The 18,759-nt window shown below is 48.1% G+C and overlaps 1 protein-coding gene across 6 annotated transcripts in view; it reads left to right on the top strand.

The window, feature by feature from the left end:
* The first annotated feature begins 90 nt into the window (after positions 1–90).
* Positions 91–18,759, top strand: part of l(2)gl (LLGL domain-containing protein l(2)gl) — a 36,533-nt gene continuing 17,864 nt past the window's right edge. For 4 of the 6 annotated variants that reach the window (XM_033470937.2, XM_033470935.2, XM_033470938.2 and 1 more), the window contains exons 1-3: positions 92–896; positions 11,737–11,834; positions 16,032–16,119. In XM_033470937.2, the coding sequence (XP_033326828.2) occupies positions 825–896; positions 11,737–11,834; positions 16,032–16,119 (258 nt within the window). In that variant the 5' untranslated portion in view covers positions 92–824. Of the gene's footprint in view, positions 897–11,736; positions 11,835–16,031; positions 16,120–18,759 lie in introns of all 6 variants that reach the window. The other 2 variants (XM_033470939.2, XM_033470936.2) reach the window with 2 other exon arrangements.

The following is an 18,759-nucleotide window of genomic DNA, read 5'->3' as shown; positions in this document are numbered from 1 at the left end:
GGGCGCGCCCGAGCAGGCTTTCGTGCCGACCGTGTCCGAGCAGCGCCGAAAAGTCCCGATCGTATACGATCACGACCGAAGCTCATGATTGGCGGAGAGCCGACGCGACGGCAAAAGACACGAGAGACGCGAACGACAGACGTGGAGGGACTTCACGCCTCTGTCCGCAGTCCGTAGTACATTCGATGGTTTTTACGTGTTCGTTTGTATCGTGAGTCGGACAGCAGGCCACGGTATCCTGCTGCACACCTTTTGAGACCGTTCTCGTGCGGAACCGTGACGAAATTCGCGTAACGTCGCCAAAAAACGCGGTGCGGCTGACACATCGGCCAGGAGAGGCAGGTTGGATACGGTGAGGCGAGCACAGGAGAAAGAGGGACACGCAGTGCGCGTGAAAGAAGGAGAGAGAGAGAGAGAGAGGGAAAGCGAGATAGAGAGATAGAGAAGGAAGGAGGAGGACACGGCGTGAAAGACAGGGGACTGACGTGTTGCAGGCGTATCAGACGGACGTGTGTAGCGGTCGAACGCACCGACGGAATACACGTTATTGTTGCGGTTGAGGCCGAGGCACGACACGACACGAGACGACACGACGCGACGCGACGGCACGAGAGAGCCAGTGAACCTCGCGCGCGCGCGCGATCCACAGAGTTTCACCGTTCCATTCAAGAATGTTTTAATTATCGGGGAGGTGCCGCGGTCCTAGCGAGCCCTTCGCGACCACACTGGATGATACGCGTCGCGTGTGCGCCTTACACACCGGGAGTGAGGATTAACGGACGTGCGTGTGTCGCGCCAGAACAGAAGCAGGAAAACCAGCCGTGATGCTGAAGTTCATCCGAGGGAAGGGCCAACAACCCACGGCCGAACGACAAAATCTTTTCGCCTTTCAAAAGGTAAGATATCCCTCCTGCCTCTCAACCGCTTTCCGATTCCCGATCGGAAAAAGGTTCGCCCACACCCGGCTCATGCCGGACGGCCGGACACTTTCTTCCGTTCGTTCGCTTATACGTATCGCGGCGCATATTTGTTTTTCGACTTCCTTCTCGCATCTCGCCGTCGTTCCCTTCTCTCCCTATCATACATTTTCATTTCTCTGTCGCTTGGCGTTGCGATTACCGAGATAGATTCGATTCGTATTTTGCGAAGGAAACAATGTTATCGTGCCTCTGTGCCCGCGTTCGTCGATAACATCGATACCCTCGTTACGAATGTGGAGGTAACGGTACAAAAGAGACAGTGCGTTGTCTGTATTACCGTTTCAGTCGTGTCACGGAGGAAAGCGAGAGTGAAAATCGGGCGCGATGCTGTTTTTCGATGAAATAAATAATGCGAAAGTTGCGAAATGCCTGGTCGTTCTCTGTTTCTCTCCTTTTATTTTTCTATCCTGCGGCGCTTCGACTACACCGGCAGCGAAACCGTTCCAATTATTTGGTACGTTAGAATTTCGATAAATCTGCCGGTTCGTGCAAATTTTCTTGCCGTGTCGATCGAAACGGCGCGGCGGCGGCACATGGCCTGTTAGGTTAAACGTCGTCGAAGAGGCGACCGGTATATCGGCTCGTAAAACGGACGGATCGATCGTTTTTCATTTTCACCTTCGCTCTTGGTTCAACAACATCGTTGTTTAAAAGTCGACGAGCTCGATCAAAAGTTTGTTCAGTCGCCACCGAAGATAGCGATCTGTCGTTTCCCGGCGATATCGCTGCACACGATGTTGACGCGCCGCAAGTTTTTTCGGAACGCGAGTTAAATCCGCGCCTTCGAGACGCGAGGAGGTGGCGGCGGCGCGATTCTCGATCTTTGCACGGATAAACGTGTCGGACGTCTTGAAAAATGCTGCGGACGTGTATCGAGTTTCAAGGAGATCCATGAGTACACCACGAAATCTCGCCTCGAGACGCGGGTATCGGCTTTAGCGATTAGTATTGATCGCTGACCCTCGCGAACGGTAAAAATAAAAATTGTATTATCGGATTACGAGCATTTCGTGTCGTCGGTCGAACGAAAAATTCAAACGCAGTCGCGGATCGCCTTTCGCGCATCGTTCGATACGATCGATCGTTGTTTACCGGTCATGGCCGAACAACGAGCCGGGAATCCTTTCGGAAGGATCGTCGGTTCGATCTGGCACGGTGATACGATTTAGAAGGCTGACAGAGAACGTAATTACACTCCTCGATACGTGAGTCATAAAAACCACTTTCTCCGTGTACTTTCATGGAAAGAGTAACTTCATATCCAAGGATCGAAGGAAACCGTCTTCGCGGAGAACACGATACAGCGTGCTGTTGTACGAACCGTCGCGTCGTCGCGGAGAATCAACAGGTCGATACCCGAACGTAATCGATACCGAAAGTCTAGTAGACAGCTAGCCTCGAGACGAGACGCGGCGGTCCACAGCCGAGATTCAGGATTATTGTGGTCGGCGGGCGGCCGCGGTGCGGTGTGTGTACGCGCGCGCGCGCCCGCCCGCGTGTGCGTGCGCGTGTGCGTGCCGCGTTCCCTCGGTGGTTCTCTGGTTCTCTGTCTCCGATCGGCTGTCATCGTCGCCGGCCATCGAGAGCGCACCGTCGCTCGCGAAACCCTATCGCGGTCGTAATTCCCCGTCTCGTGGATTTGATGTTTGACGACACACGCGGATTGCGAAAAAGGCCGGGCGTGCAAATCAGGTCGCGCGCCGGGTACGATCGATCGATTCGAGATAGACGTAGCCCGATCTCTCATGCTCGCCGTACCAAGTTGCAACTCGCGACTTGTAAATGAAATTCCGCAGCTTCACCTGGAAGCGTTTCGTCTTTCCAATAAGTCGAAATCTTTGGTCCTCGCTCGAACCCGTTTTCATTGTCGTCGTTGCTGTTAATTCATCGTGAAGATACAGTCGAACGAAAAGGTTGTAAACAGAAACGGAAAACTATCGGAGATAGGTTACGTTTTTTGATAAATGGCGGTCATTGCCAGCGCCATCTTCGATCGGTCGGTCGGTTCTACGATCGTTTAATCGCGAATAATACAAAGTATTCGATTGCTCTGTCGCGCGTTGAATAGCATACCGGTTGTTATCCTAATTAGATAATCGCTATACATTTGTGATGGAAATGCTTTATCCGCCGTCTACACGCTGTTACACACCTTCGCTGTTCGGTCATGAAATGGAATAAGAAATGTAGGTTAATTTGTTTCGTCGGACAATTAGAAGCGGAAGTAGCGTGCCCCGCGCGTTAAGACACAAGCCACGGAAAAAAAACGAATAGAAAGCCCTTGTCGCGGAGGGTGCTCGTTGTCTCAATTAACCTGCCCGTTTTTCTGGCACTCGCGCTGCCGTCGGTCCCACGAGAAAATAAATTACCTTCCGTTATGTCATCGATCGCTGTTATTTCGTTGTTGGACCGGAACGAGGTTAGGGAGCAGATGACAGAGAGAGAGAGAGAGAGAGAGAGAGAGAGAGAGAGAGAGAGAGACGATGGCAGCAAATATACGTACTTACCGGTGTCGTAAAATATTCTATTATATTCGATTCGCTACACCCACCGATCAGAAGAATAAGATTGAATCAACGTCGGCCATTTCTAAATTCGTCCGATACGGTCTAGAAATCATAGACTCTTCGAGTTGTTTAAATAGCTCGATAAAAATTGTGTTCGATGCTTCATGGTCGATTAGGAAATCTTGTTCTTTCGTTCGACGATAACGTTCGTTATCGCGGCGTTTCGAACTACAGGGTGTCCCAAAAATGTCTCGCAATCCGGAAATGGTGAGTTCCTCGGATTATTTGAAACAGCTTCTTTCTTTACAAAAATGTTCTCCGAGGCACCGTTAACGAGTTATCAACGAAAAACAGCGACCAATAAGAATCGAGTACGGCCGACGCGAGGCGGCCCAGCCAACCAGCGCGTGAAGTCCAGTTCCGCTCATTGGCTCGGTCGCCGCGCGCCAGCCGAGCTCGCCTCTCATTGGTCACTGCTTTTCGTTGATAACTCATTAACCGTGCCTCGGAGAAAATTTTTGTAAAGGAAAATGTTGCTTCGAATGACTCGAGGAACCCGCCACTTTCGGATTGCGAGACATTTTTGGGACTCCCTGTATTTTCCGTTTCCACGTAATTGGTTTCGTACTCGACCCATTTTCTGGATCGTTTCGAGGATCCAGCGATTCGCTCTCGGCGGTCGGTCGAGTCTGTCCACGATTCCACGATTCCACGAGCTTCCGATGAAGAGAAAACGCGATACGGGCAAGATAATATTGGCTCTTTGTGCAAACAAAAATACGATAAGGCGCCCAGCCCTTTTCACGTTGGCTGTAAGTTGTAACACGCGAGCAAGAATGTACCGTTAGAGCCTCTCCTGACCGTAGCTACGTAACCGACACGCGTCGGTTACTCCGAAAGTTGTACCGTAATCTATTATTGTCGAAAGTAAAAACAATTTGTGAACGATGCCTTGTCTCGCATCACGATCTGCATATACAAGGAGTAGTCCTGCTTGTAATTGGACCGCGAAACTAAAAGCTAAAATCTATCCGGTTCGACTGTAAATTAACAAACGCTTATAGGGTCGCGTAATGTCAGCTTTGTCTACACACGCCGCGTATACATATTGTATACACGTACGAATCTCGATGAAAATCCATGTGCATAAATTATTCGATGTTGATCGAAAAAAAATAGTCCAAAGATTCTGGAGTGGCGTCTATAGCGTGAACGTAAAATATTTACGCTGTCGCTACCGCCTACACCGGGTTATCGATCGAGTAACAATTTTTTATGTTTCTTGGATTGCACCGGCACTACCGACACGGTGTTATCGAGAAACAAATAACCGCTGTTCGATTCGAATCAAATTCGCGTTATCGGGCTTCCGAGTAATTATTTTACGGCATTGTTCGAAGAAATGGCAACCCGTTCGAGGCAATCGAGATTAGGAAAAACCGAGAGGCTGGCCCAAATCGGTCTCGGCTGGGACTCGCGATCGTTTGTCGCGTCTGCGCGCCAGCCGGGTCCCACCTTCTCGCTTTAACCCTTTGGGCGCCGAGTTGCACGACGTTGAGCGTGCGCCATGGACCGCCCACTCGGTACGAAAAAGCCTACCGTGGGCCGCGTACTTTTTACGGAAGAGCGCAAGTTGAGCAGACTGAATTGTCATCGTAAGGTATATCGATTGTAACCGAAATAAATTATGCGGTGACCTCGAAAGCCTCGATAACCGTTTATTTCATCGAGCAACGATAACACGAACGATGCAACAGTGGTAAATTATATCTTTTAAATTGAAAATTTCATAATTTTGTATCGCGTGGTAAATCTCGAAGCAGGGTTCGATACGTAAGCCAATGTTACATTTTTTGCGTTCGTAACGCGAGTCGGTTCTGCGATTATTTTTAGCGCAAACAGCGCATCCGCGTCGCGAAGAATGTTTTTTTATTTTCTTTAGTTACGCGGGATGCAGGGAAATGCCTCTCCGTTGACCGAAACGGAAAGTCGTTCGAACGAACTCTTCCTCCTTTAGCCTCTACTCTATGCGGTGGGTATTCTCGCAAAATATCTTTCACGAGAAGCGGATGAAATTTTTCGAACGCGTCAGTTTTATTGTTAGCATTTTTATAAAGAATATACGCATTGTATATAGCGAGGTCTAAGAGGTGGAAGAAATATTTGTTATACCATTTTGTGCTTTTTCGAACGCGGCGAAGCAAACTCAAAATCGTATCGATTTCATCAACCGCGCCCATCGAGGCATCGTAGTCCGCTACACGCTTTGGTTTTCGAACCAAAATCGAACGGTTATGCGAAAACGCATACATGGGTTCGTAGTCAAAATCGAATGGTTGCGCGAGAACGCGTATACGGGTTCGTAGCGCTTAAAGGGTTAAGCTTGTAATAAAAAGTGGACAATTTAGGGAAGAGGAGACACGATTATTCGAGCCTCGCGACCTCGTAGCGCTTAAAGAAAATCGGAAACTCCCGAAACTCGGAAACGGCGACACCTTCTTCCATGAAAATTACCTGGGCCAAGGTCTCGCCCTCTTTCCTTCTAACCCAGCGGCCTTCCCGGCTTACCGGCGACCGACTATTTTTCTAATCACGTAGTGGAAACACACCGAATCGATACTACCATGACGCAGCCTTAAATCTCGGGAGGCTCGTAGGCGCATTGTACGCGCGGCCGGTACCCGTCGGGACATCGGAGGATCCCTTGGATCAGGTAGAAAAACATTTCGCCGGCTTTCGTGAATCTCCTTGAAGAATTCGGCACACGCAACGGCCGACGGAAATTATTTTTCGAGAAGCTTCGCTCGAAACTTCTAATTTGTTCAATTCCAAAGAAATAATTCCACCGGTTACACAATGGAAGATCGGTACGCGCACTTCGCTTTTTTCTTCGTATTCGGATTTCGATTTCGCTTTCCCTCGCCGAGGAAAATATCTTTCGACGCTCCGTAGCCGCTCTTACGATCGAAATGCATTTTCGTCCGCCGCCGCCGCCGGCATTCGCGTTTTACTTGCGAACGCGGCGCCGCCGGAACTTGTCCCGCGTCTTGTAAACAATACCAAGAAATCTCCCGATGTAAATCACGGATATTTAAAGCTACGAATTCCGATAATCGATAGACGACACTCACGGATTTCGGATGCGCCGAACAGTAATGCCGTAGACCATCGTTTCCATAAACCAGCGTTATCCGATTTCGCGAAGATTCGCTCGAATCACGTTTTTAATAGCTCGGAGGGCTTCGTATTCTTCCAGCGTGTTTGCACACGTAGGAAGGAACATCGTTCTGCCGAACCGCTCGATTAACGGGAACCAACGTCGTCGTATCTGACTCATCGGTGACTAATACCGCGGGCGATTCGCTCAAAAATCGGCGTCGAGCGTACGTTACGCGGCGCCTCGGGAAAGTCGGAAACGGATAATGCCCGTAATTACTGTTAATTGCATTCGTAACGAGTCGCGGAAGGGAAGCGTCGCGATCGTTAGCCTGTCTCTCGCCGTTTGCCTCGATTAAGCGCGCCTCGTAGCCCATTTAAAACTACAAGCGTCCGTTTCTTTTCTTCTTCAACCCCTGGGGCGTCGGACACGCGTGGCGCGTGCTGTTTTAACCGAAACCCAACAGAAAACGCCACGATTTCTTGCCTTTGTGCCGAAACGACCAACATCGATCACCGGTTAACCCTTTAAGCGCTACGAATCCGTATACGCGTTCTCGCGCAACCATTCGATTTTGGCTACGAACCCATGTATGCGTTTTCGCATAACCGTTCGATTTTTGTTCGAAAACCAAAACGTGTAGCGGACTACGATGCCTCGATGGGCGCGGTTGATGAAATCGATACGATTTTGAGTTCGCTTCGCCGCGTTCGAAAAAGCACAAAATGGTATAACAAATATTTCTTCCACCTCTTAGACCTCGCTATATACAATGCGTATATTCTTTATAAAAATGCTAACAATAAAACTGACGCGTTCGAAAAATTTCATCCGCTTCTCGTGAAAGATATTTTGCGAGAATACCCACCGCATAGAGTAGAGACTAAAGGAAGAAGAGTTCGTTCGAACGACTTTCCGTTTCGGTCAACGGAGAGGCATTTCCCTGCATCCCGCGTAACTAAAGAAAATAAAAAGAACATTCTTCGCGACGCGGATGCGCTGTTTGCGCTAAAAATAATCGCGGAACCGACTCGCGTTACGAACGCAAAAATATGTAACATCGACATACGTATCGAACCCTGCTTCGAGATTTGTCACTCGATACAAAATTATGAAATTTTCAATTTAAAAGATATAATTTACCGCTGTTGTATCGTTCGTGTTATCGTTGCTCGATGAAATAAACGGTTATCCAGGCTTTCGAGATCACCGCATAATTTATTTCGGTTTCAATCGATGTACCTTGCAATGACAATTCGGTCTGCTCAAGTTGCGCTCTTTTGTAAAAAGTACGCAGCCCACGGTAGGCTTTTTCGTACCGAGTGGGCGATCCATGGCGCACGCTCAAAGGTTAAATGTGCGTATTCGAAACACGAATTGCACGATTCAAAAACTATGAATTTCAATGCGATCGAAAACAGACGAAATTCGTGGGCACAGTTTTGAAAAGTGGTCGAACGTTCGAATTACACATAAATTTCTATATATTTTTTGATACTTCTTAGTATCGTAGTCGAGCAGTGACTCCGAGGCACCGCTAGAATTATTATATCATGTTCTATGATAATTTTTGTATCATCGAAGTTCAGATTTTAAATGTTGACGAAAGCGTAACCGTTGCGCGAATCGCGAGATTCAATTTTGTAAGCGCGAAAAGCACTTTGTCCCGTAAAATGGAGGAATCCTATAATTCAGGAAAATTATTTTAGATTTACAGTTAAAACGGCTTCGAGTGCAAAGGGTTAATTTGTTTCTCATTGAAAATATCCTGCTGGAAAAAGTCAATTTATATTTATCGCACGCCTGCGCGTGTCACATCCAAACGAACGCCGCGGATCTTCGTCGTGACGGTGAAAAAAATCGATCGGTTGCGTTCGAACGAAAATGCCTCGTGAAACCAGTTGCGCTCTTCGAAGGTTCGGTTAAGTGAAAAATTTATCGAACGAAATTTGGAAGACTCCGAGCGAATAAACGAACCAGCGAGCGAGCGAGCAATCGATCGATCGTTCGCTTTAGAAACCGAAGTCTTGGAAACAATGGTGATATCGTCGCCGGTAACGTTATCAGCGCAAAGGCGACAGACTTATCTCGAGCAAAGATCCTAGTCCTTTTTACGGGACAGCCTTTTCTCACGGCCGTCCAGGTCCCCCGGTAAATTGATACGCGCCGTGAATGAAAGTTTTTCATGTACGCGAGACCGTGCTCGCAACAACGGATACACAGATACGTGGACTATTTTTAGCGAGAGTTTCTCGTATAAATAGTGCGTCGATTACCGCGTCCGGATGAATTATTACGAGACGGATCCGATTCATGAATCGAATACTCTGCTTCATTCACCTCGGACCGACCCATCGGGCGCGCGTGCGCGCGCGATCGAACGAAAGGGCGGTTACCTTGCACGAATCTACGGCTCGTTCTGTTCGATAAAACCGTTCACGCGATCGATCCAATAAATTGTTATCGCTAGGCCGCGGTTCTTTACGCAGTTTCGCGCTTTCGATGCTCGTACGTTACAAAATTGAATTCGGTTAATCGTTTGTTTCGCCGATCTCGTACAACGAGGCTGAGAACCAAAAACGATTTCCGACGATATACAGGGTGTCCCAAAAATGTCTCGCAATCCGAAAGTAGGGGATCCCTGAGGTTATTTGAAGCAACTTCTTCCTTAGCGAAAATGCAATCCGAGGCTTCGTTTACGAGTTATTAACGAAAAACAGTGGCCAATCAGAGGCGAGATCATTTGGCGCGAGACGGCCGAGCCAATGAGCTGAACCGGGCTCCATGCACTCGTTGGCTGGGCTGCCGCGCGCCAGCCGAGCTCGCCTCTTATTGGTCAGTGTTTTTCGTAAATAACTCGTAAACGAAGCCTCGGAGAAAATTGTCGTAAAGGAAAAAGTTGCTACGAACGACCTCAGGAACCTCCCATTTCCGGATTGCGAGACATTTTCGGGACACCCTGTATACGCTTCCTCGCGTTCCATATGCGCGCATACATATACAGGGCGTTCCAAAAATGTCTCGCAATCCGGAAATAATGGATTCCCGAGGTTGTTCGAAGTAACTTCATTCTTAGCGAGAATGCGATCCGCGGCTTCGTTTACGAGATATTAACGAAAAGAGCGGTGACCAATGAGAGACGGGATCGGTTGGCGCGAGACGGCGGAGCCAATCGGTGGAACTTCGCGTTTCAACCTTTGCGAATCGTTCGTCGATCGACGGATCTCTGTTCGAAAATTCTCTTTATCGCGCAAAGCGGGCTAAGCTGCTGCCGGGAAATTGTTTTTTTCTTCTACGAGTATTATCTCGGACGCGTTCTATCGCATATTTATTCATTTTTACCGGAAGCGCGTCGAATCCGCGGGATATTCTTCGGGTGTCCAAATAATCTCCTCGCTTCCCGATTGTTTCGGCGTTGTCCAGGAAATGAACCCGCCGTTGCCAAGCACATATTGCGAAGTACAGTAAATTCTTCCTAATTCGCGCTCGGATCGCGCACAATAATGGACAATTTCGGGAGAGGAGGATTATTCGAGCCACACGCGGCTCGAAAATTATTGTACAAGCGTGAAACGAGGGATTCCTCGGGTCGTTGGAAGTAACTTTTTCCTCGGCGAAAATATTCTACGAGGCTTCGTTTACGAGTTATTCGCGATAAACGGTGACCAATGAGAGGCGAGATTGGCTGACGCGAGGCGGTCGAACCGATCGGCGGAAATGGAGCTTCGCGCGGTCGTTGGCTAAGCCGCCTCGCGCCAGCCGAGCTCGCCTCTTATTGGTCAGGCTTTTTCGTCCATATCTCGTAAACGAAGCCTCGGATTGCGTTTTCGCTGAGGAAGAAGTTACTTCGAATCACCTTGGGAAACCCCCCCATTTTCGGATAGATAGACATTTTTGGGACACCCTGTATACATACAGCTGTCGCGTAGCCATTCGAACGCGCGAGAAAAATTCCAACCATCTCCGATTACGAACGAATCGTCGTGAAAATCGTTCGAAAATACGGTCGCCTGTACCGCCGGATTAATCCTCGGCAACGAAATATTTTTGCAAGATCCGTCCGTCTCGAATCTCTGTTGCGAGATGCCCGAGTGTCCCGGACAGCGAGGGATAAAATTTCACCCTCGAGTAACATGATAGACGGTTACACGTTCAACGCGGTGCAAACTCGGTTGTCTTTTACCAAACATTTCTTTAATTACTCGCGCCGTCGGATCGCAGACGTGAAAGAATACAAATTGAAAAATCGTTTCCGCTATAAATACATTTTATATCCCCTCCCCCTCTCCGTGAAACCCGATAAACGCTTTTTTATCCAGTAATCCAAAAGATTAGAATGCGCCGCGACAGATAAGCAGCCCAGCATCGAGAACAGAAAGAGAACCGTGTTCTCTTTCGGCGCGCACGTTCGAACGACGAAGTCGAAGTTGAAACACATAATCGAGTGCCATCCGAGCGATGGCGCGTTAGTTGATATGTACAGGGTGTCGAACGTCCAGTGCAGGGCACGCGGTGATTCCTTATCCCGATTGAAAAATTCTCATTCTAATATTTTGTTCGTCGGGAATCACCCGATTGCTTTAATCGTGTACTCGGATACTCGATCCGCATAGATCCAAGTTCCAGAACCGAGTACTACGTATTCCAATTCGTATGTACAGGGTGTCCCAAAAATGTCTCGCAATCCGAAAGTGGCGGGTTCTTCGGGTCGTTCGAAGCAACTTTTTCCTTTACAAAAATTTTCTCCGAGGCACCGTTAACGAGTTATCAACGAAAAACAGTCACCAATGAGAGGCGAACTCGGCTGGCGCGAGTCGACCGAGCCAATGAGCGGAACTGGGCTTCGCGCGCTGGTTGGCTGGACCGCCTCGCGTCGGCCGTACTCGATTCTTATTGGTCGCTGTTTTTCGTTGATAACTCGTTAACGGTGCCTCGGAGAACATTTTTTTTAAAGGAAGAAGTTGCTTCGAATGATCCGAGGAACCCGCTATTTCCGGATTGCGAGACATTTTTGGGACACCCTGTATATGTGTACGGTCTAATGGCCGCCGGTGGCTCCGAGTGATAAACGTTGTTTTATTTTTGTTCGCAGACGCTGCAGCATGGCTTTCCAAACAATCCGACGGCCCTCGCCTGGGACCCGATATTGCGGCTGATGATGATCGGCACGGCATCCGGCGCCATCAAGGTGTATCCTTTTGCTTCTCGTCTCGTCTCGTCTTGTTCCACACGGCTCCGAGCCGTGTCTCGTTTTTTCCTGTCTGTATTTATAATCTGGTCTCGGGCGGATCGCCGATGCCCGATGACGTTCGCCCGTGTGTCGTATCTGCCGATAAATCGTCGAAAACCGGCAAGGCCGAAGGGAAACGAGAAAACGTGATTGACGTCGGTTCCTTCGAGCTTCGAGCCGCCGCCATCTCCGTCTCACTTGCTCCGTCGCTCAGCGCAGCGTCGCGTCGCTTCTAATTTTAGTAGCCGCTCGCACAATACGCACTCGCGATTCGCCGTTCTGTCCATTTTTACCCATCGATTCTTCCTAGAGTCTCTCGGAGCTTATTGGATGACGATGGATTCCATTTAAAACGCGTTTACGCGCTGTCCTCCCAAGGTTTCGCCTAAGTTTTTAAGACACTTACCAGCATCGACATGCTGTTCTTGCCAGCAATTCGTCCCCGTGCTTTCCGCCGAGTGTAAATCGGCTTTAGCAACGATTTCCCTCTCGGTTGACCGGGGCGCGTGTTCCGAGCAAAAATGTTGCGATCGGCCGCGGAGATCCTAGCTATCGAAAGAAGCTAACTACAGGGTGTCCAAAAAATGTCTCGCAATCCAGAAACGGCGGGTTCCTCGGATCATTCGAAGCAACTTCTTCCTTTACAAAAATTTTCTCCGAGGCACCGTTAACGTGTTATCAACGAAAAACAGTGACCAATAAGAATCGAGTACGGCCGACGCGAGGCGGCCCAGCCAACCAGCGCGCGAAGCCCAATTCCGCTCATTGGCTCGGTTGTCTCGCGCCAGCCGAGCTCGCCTCTTATCGGTCACTGTTTTTCGTTAATAACTCGATAACGGTGCCTCGGAGAAAATTTTTCTAAAGGAAAAAATTGTTTCCAATGACCCGAGGAACCCGCCACTTTTGGATTGCGAGACATTTTTGGGACACCCTGTAGAAAAGTTCGAAGCTGTACGAAAGCCTAGGAATATCAAGAGGTTCCGAAAACGTGCGACCATCGGTCGATAAAAGAGCCGAGGAGCATCGGGGGCCTGGAGATAAGTCGGGCGCGTTCTTGCTTTCTTAGGAAGATCAGCAGGTAGCCGAACGCGAGACTCGGTTCCAAGCGCGTTGATCAAAGGGGGCGCGAGTCTCCGGAATAAATTAGGAACTAGAAATACCAAGAGGTATCGCGAGTGTATCTCCTAGACCCAGAGAGTTCGAGTGTCCCACCGAAATTAACCCGAGCGCGAGCGTGGGAAAAGCCGGATGGCTCGCAGCACCTAATTAACAATTTCCTATGGATCTCGCTTTCGAACGGGCACGAACCAGCGTCGATAAATTTGCACTTGCGTTTCATCGTTGCTCGAACTGGACGGCGTGGCATGGTATGGCATGGCGCGACTCCCCGACGAGGCCTAACCCATGACCGGTTTCTGGTTTTGGTCCGACGGGAGTCAGGCTCCGCGGAGGAGGCCGTAAACCGTTCTTAGAACCGGCGTGGAACGTATTAATTTCATATCGCGCGAACGCGGCGAACGGAAAGAGTGAGGCTGTAAACGAAACGCGCGGACTCTGGTCGGCCGATTCGAAACTTTTATCGGCTCGTCGAACAGATGTTCGACGGCGGTTGATCGATATGACGAAACGCTTCGGGGAGCCCGGAGTGCGCTCGCACTTGCCGGAAAACGTGTTGCTGTTACAGTAATGTCTCTCTTCTCGGCGTAACTCGAGTATGCCAATCCCGACGCCGAGATATTGCCACGGCCCTGTAATTTATCGATTTTCTCGCGGCCCTTTAATTCATCGATTTTCTCGTTATGCTAAAGTTCGATGGTGTTGGTGAACACGTGTGCTGCGGCACGCGCCGCGGCTCATTCGACTCGAATTCCCGGAAGACAACTCATAATACAATGACATAACTTTTTTTAATTTTAACATTTTAACACTGATCTTTTTTTTAACATATTGCTGATAGCTTTCCGATTAAAATGAGACCAAACACGATATAGTTTGGACAGATATTTCTGTCGACGAAATCAAAGACGATAGACTTTGCACGTAATTTACTGCCAAGATGCGCGTGCTGTGCGGTGGAAAAGAGTTTAGGCAAAGTTGTCGACTTTACCGATGTTGTAACAAATAATGTAAAAACAAATTAATTTGTAAATAATTCATATTCAAATTTGCTAAATGTCGTGTTCCTTCTCGATGTTCGACATCTTAAAAATTCCAGGGTCGATGGAAAATGTACAGAAAACAGTTCCTTTGCAGCCTCCACGCGTAGGCTCGTCCTCAAAATGATGTCGCTTCTCCCGTCCCAGCAAATTTTAAACATGGAACACGTAGTGGCCGTTCTCGGCCGTCTCTTCGTTTCCTTCTGTCTCCCATCCGTGTAAAGTTTCCTATTCCCGGTGTCTAACGTAGACTCGAATAGCGTAACTTTGGTGATATTTTCTTTCGAAAAACATACGTACATACCTTCTTTGACCTTGCCTTTAATATTTCGTATGTTAAAAATCGGTTTTTGCAATGCTTTTTTCGCAAATAAAATAAGTTACTTATCACGTATAACGAATGAGAATGGTCTAAAGCGTGTCGTGTTTGGCATCATTTTAACTGGAAAAATGTGACCGATATATTAAAAAAATTTTCATGTATAAAAAATTAGAAATAAAAACGTTGAGTCATCGTTTTTATTCTATCGTTACAATGTTGTACACCGGCTGTCTCCGATGCTGACCGCTGCCTTACATACATAGTATACAACATAGTTTCGCTCGACTCGAGTTTCGGTCTATCTCTCTCCCTCTCACGAGGTGTCGGTAACAATAAAGAAGAAATCAATTCCCGCGTACTACTCTCGACATTTTAGTATTCGGTCCCGGCGACAGATAGGGAGACATTGCTGCACCTCGTTACCCAGTTCGTCCGTGGCTCACCCTATCGATTCCACGGAAAGAGTCTATTCAACCCTCCCATCTGTTCTTCGTTTGTTTTGCCTGATCGCGTTTCGTCCGATGAAACGTTTCATAAACATTTTTCGTCGGCGCGATCATCCTCGCAGGGGTCGACCTCTGTTTTCTTCAACATCGGGAACAGTTTCTCTCGGACCTTGTGGAAACGACGATCCAATCGATAACCTCGACCAGTCGCTCCACGATCCTAGACTGCGGACCTTAGAAGAGCGACGACGAGTTCGCGTGACCGTTGCGGTCTAAAATGGTCTTAATTATACTGCGGCTTTTACGCGTTTGCGACAGAAACGCGTCGGCGAAACGGATTTCGAGCTGCTGTTCGGCAGTCGATGCATTTTCATTTTGCTTTGATTTTAACCATGTTTTTTTCTAGAGGGAGAGGGAGAAAGAGAGAAAGGGGACATAACCTAGGAAATTTCTGCGTTGCTAGCCGAGGTTACGGCGCTAGCGCTATCAAAGAAATAACGTCGTCGTAAACGTTCCGTCATCGAACAGCAAACTATCGAATAATTAATTAAGACTTTTGATTTCCGAACTTCGAATCGTGTGGCATGACCAGCCTGAATGCTGCTGCGGCAGCAATCCGAGGACTCGCGGCAGTGCCTGCTGACCCCCCCCCCCCCCCCCACTTATCGACTTCGCCGAGCAGTTTTCAAGTGCGGTAGAATCGAACGCGAAAAGAAAATGCTAATTAGCAGCGCGCAGTATGTACCTGCGTCTAGCACAATCGACGCGAGAAGCCGTTTCTTCAGCCAGTCGCACAATTTTACATGGACTACGATGGCAGATGTTCCAGCCGCTACGTAATCAGGAGATCATTATCGTTTCGCAATGCTAGCAATAAACGTCCCCGCTTCTTTGCGTCGGCAGACGTCCTGGCTCTCCGCGTCCGTCTGGGAAGCTTTTATTTTTCTCTTCACGTTCGGTTAGAGAAAAAGCTGAAGAAGATAGAAATTGGTGCAGGTATTTGCGCAGAATTCGACAACGGCGCAGGATCGTTGCGCGCATTCCTCGGCCCGCTCGGCGAGCAGCGCCGAGCACAAACGCCTCGGTCAGCGCGTTAAGTCGGTCATTTTCGTAACAAGACCGCTGTTTGTTCATCTGTCCGGCTGGTAATCCGGGACTCGCCACGTTTTCCAGACCGAGACGGATGTTTACTTTCTGTTCACACCGTTTTCCTTGACTAGATCACGCTCGCAGATTCGGCAGGCCGGGTGTCGAGTTCTACGGCCAGCACATCGACAGCGGGGAGAGGGCTATCAAGAGAATCGTCGCCGTTCCCAATCAGGTGAGTTTTCCTGCCGGAGAACCGTTCGTGGTTCAACCCTTTCGGTACGAGCGCGCTGTCAGCCGTGACACTCCCACTGTACGGGGTGCCGCGCCGAAAATGCGCGCACAGCACAGTGGTCGGTCCACTTTTGTACGAAGATTTTCTTAAGTAATAACTGTGCTTAATCCGTTTCTAAATCTTTCGTTTTCTGTAAACATGCTGTAAAGGGCCTACGATATGTTCACATCTATGAACAAGTTTCGATGAAAAATGTAACCTCAAATTTTGTAAATCAATTCGGATCGAACGACGATTATACCTGTAGCTGTTTTTTCAGAATTCTTGTAAGAAAAGACTTTATTAGAATAATTTCTAATACGTCAGAAATATGGCTCGCACGAATGCCAGATGTATTCGGCGCTTGTCCGCACCGGTCATCGGATGGATGCCGGTATACAGGGTGTCCCAAAATTATGGCATTTCCGGGATATGAGGGGTTCTCGGGGTAATTTGTAGCAACTTCTTCCTCAGCGAAAATGTTCTACGATGCTTCGTTCACGAGTTATTAATGAAAAACACTGACCAATCGAAGACGAGCTCGGTTGGCGCAAGGCAGCCGAGCCAATCGGCGGATCCGGGCTTCGCGCGCTCGTTGGTTCGGCCACCTCGCGCCAATCGAGCTCGCCTCTCATTGATCACTATGTTTCGTCGCTAATTCGTGAACGAAGCCTCGTAGAATATTTTCGCTAAGGAAAAAGTTGCTTCGAACGATCTCGGGAACCCCTCATTTCTCGGAAATACCATAATTTTGGAACACCCTGTATATCCGGCGCTCGGCCACACAGGCGACCAGATGGATGCCGCATTTATCCGGCGCTCGTACCGAAAGGATTAACGAGAAGATCGATGCAACTCGGTCCGCGCTCTACCAAAGCTAATTATTTCGAAGGTAACGTCTCTCCGGGTCCGATTTCGACGAATATTGAATTTCGAACACGTACACGCCTTTCCAAAAGTATCAGGACACTCGCAGAAAATTAGCTACATGCGAAAAGCCGATGCGAAATTTTTATAATTTTTTTTAATTTCAAAGTTAAATTATATCGAACTGCAACAAGTACATAGACATATATTTTACGATGTAATAAAAGTAACGTCGATTTTATGAAAGAAAATTCAATTTTCTTTCTCTCGATGCGTGCAGCGCATTTTCAATTACTTCTTGGACCAATTTCCGGCATCCGTTTTATTAGTTTTTCTATTATTTCTGGTACATCGTCCGTGTTATCCTCGTGTCGATTTCAGCGAACAAAATGCAATAATAGGTAAAAATGGGTAATATAATTGCACAAGTGACAAACACTTGTAATTTAACCCGTTGCATTCGGGAACAGATTTTGCAAAAATTGTGATTTCGTTCTACGGGGAAATTTCATAGAAGCCAATAAATGAAAGGTCTCGCGTTTTTCTCCGTGCATTTTACGCGATTAGTTTGCATTACGAAAACGCCGTTTCTATGTAAATACATATATCGTGTCGCCGTATCGACGATATCCGAGTGCAAAGGGTTAATACGTCCTGCCGACGATACGATGCAATATCGCAGACCCGGTGACATCGCCTAAACCGAGAATATTACAATTTATACTAAATAAGCACAGGTGTCTCAATACTTTTGGACGGGGGCGAATGTTGTATAGTACCGCTCGATATTTTGTACAACTTTCTCCTCCGTAAAAAGTGTCGAATTTACCGACGCGTCGGGGACCATTCCAGCCAAAGAGACGGATGCGCGAAGTTACGATTGTTTTTTAAAAGTCGCACCGGTAATGCGACACCGTGTTCGGCTTGGCCGTCGTCGCGCAGTGTTCAGTTGCGTAACCGTGTGTACGACTAGGACACGCGCGCGCGACGCGCGGTGCGTTTTGTGCACGCGAGCGCGTGGTAAATAATACACGGACGCAGCGAACCCCCATTGTGACATTTGGGACTCCGATGGTAAAGGCCAAGTATGCTGCCTGGGCCATGCTTTTCAGACGCTGCACCGCCGGTCGATCAAATTTTGTTACAGAATCCGCGGTACAGTAAATTCTACCCAATGGTCCTTAACCCTTTGAGCGCCGAGATTATATCCTTTAAATTGAAAATTTCATAATTTTGTATCGCGTGGTAAATCTCGAAGCAGGGTTCGATACGTAAGCCGATGTTACATTTTTTGCGTTCGTAACGCGAGTCGGTTCTGCGATTATTTTTAGCGCATCCGCGTCGCGAAGAATGTTTTTTTATTTTCTTTAGTTACGCGAGATGCAGGGAAATGCCTCCCCGTTGACCGAAACGGAAAGTCGTTCGAACGAACTCTTCTTCCTTTAGCCTCTACTCTATGCGGTGGGTATTCTCGCAAAATATCTTTCACGAGAAGCGGATGAAATTTTTCGAACGCGTCAGTTTTATTGTTAGCATTTTTATAAAGAATATACGCATTGTATATAGCGAGGTCTAAGAGGTGGAAGAAATATTTGTTATACCATTTTGTGCTTTTTCGAACGCGGCGAAGCGAACTCAAAATCGTATCGATTTTATCAACCGCGCCCATCGAGACATCGTAGTCCGCTACACGCTTTGGTTTTCGAACCAAAATCGAACGGTTATGCGAATACG

The sequence above is a fragment of the Megalopta genalis genome, chromosome 1 (genome assembly GCF_051020955.1).
Source record: "Megalopta genalis isolate 19385.01 chromosome 1, iyMegGena1_principal, whole genome shotgun sequence".
NCBI lineage: Eukaryota > Metazoa > Arthropoda > Insecta > Hymenoptera > Halictidae > Megalopta > Megalopta genalis.
This window is presented reverse-complemented; position numbering and strand designations above follow the sequence as displayed.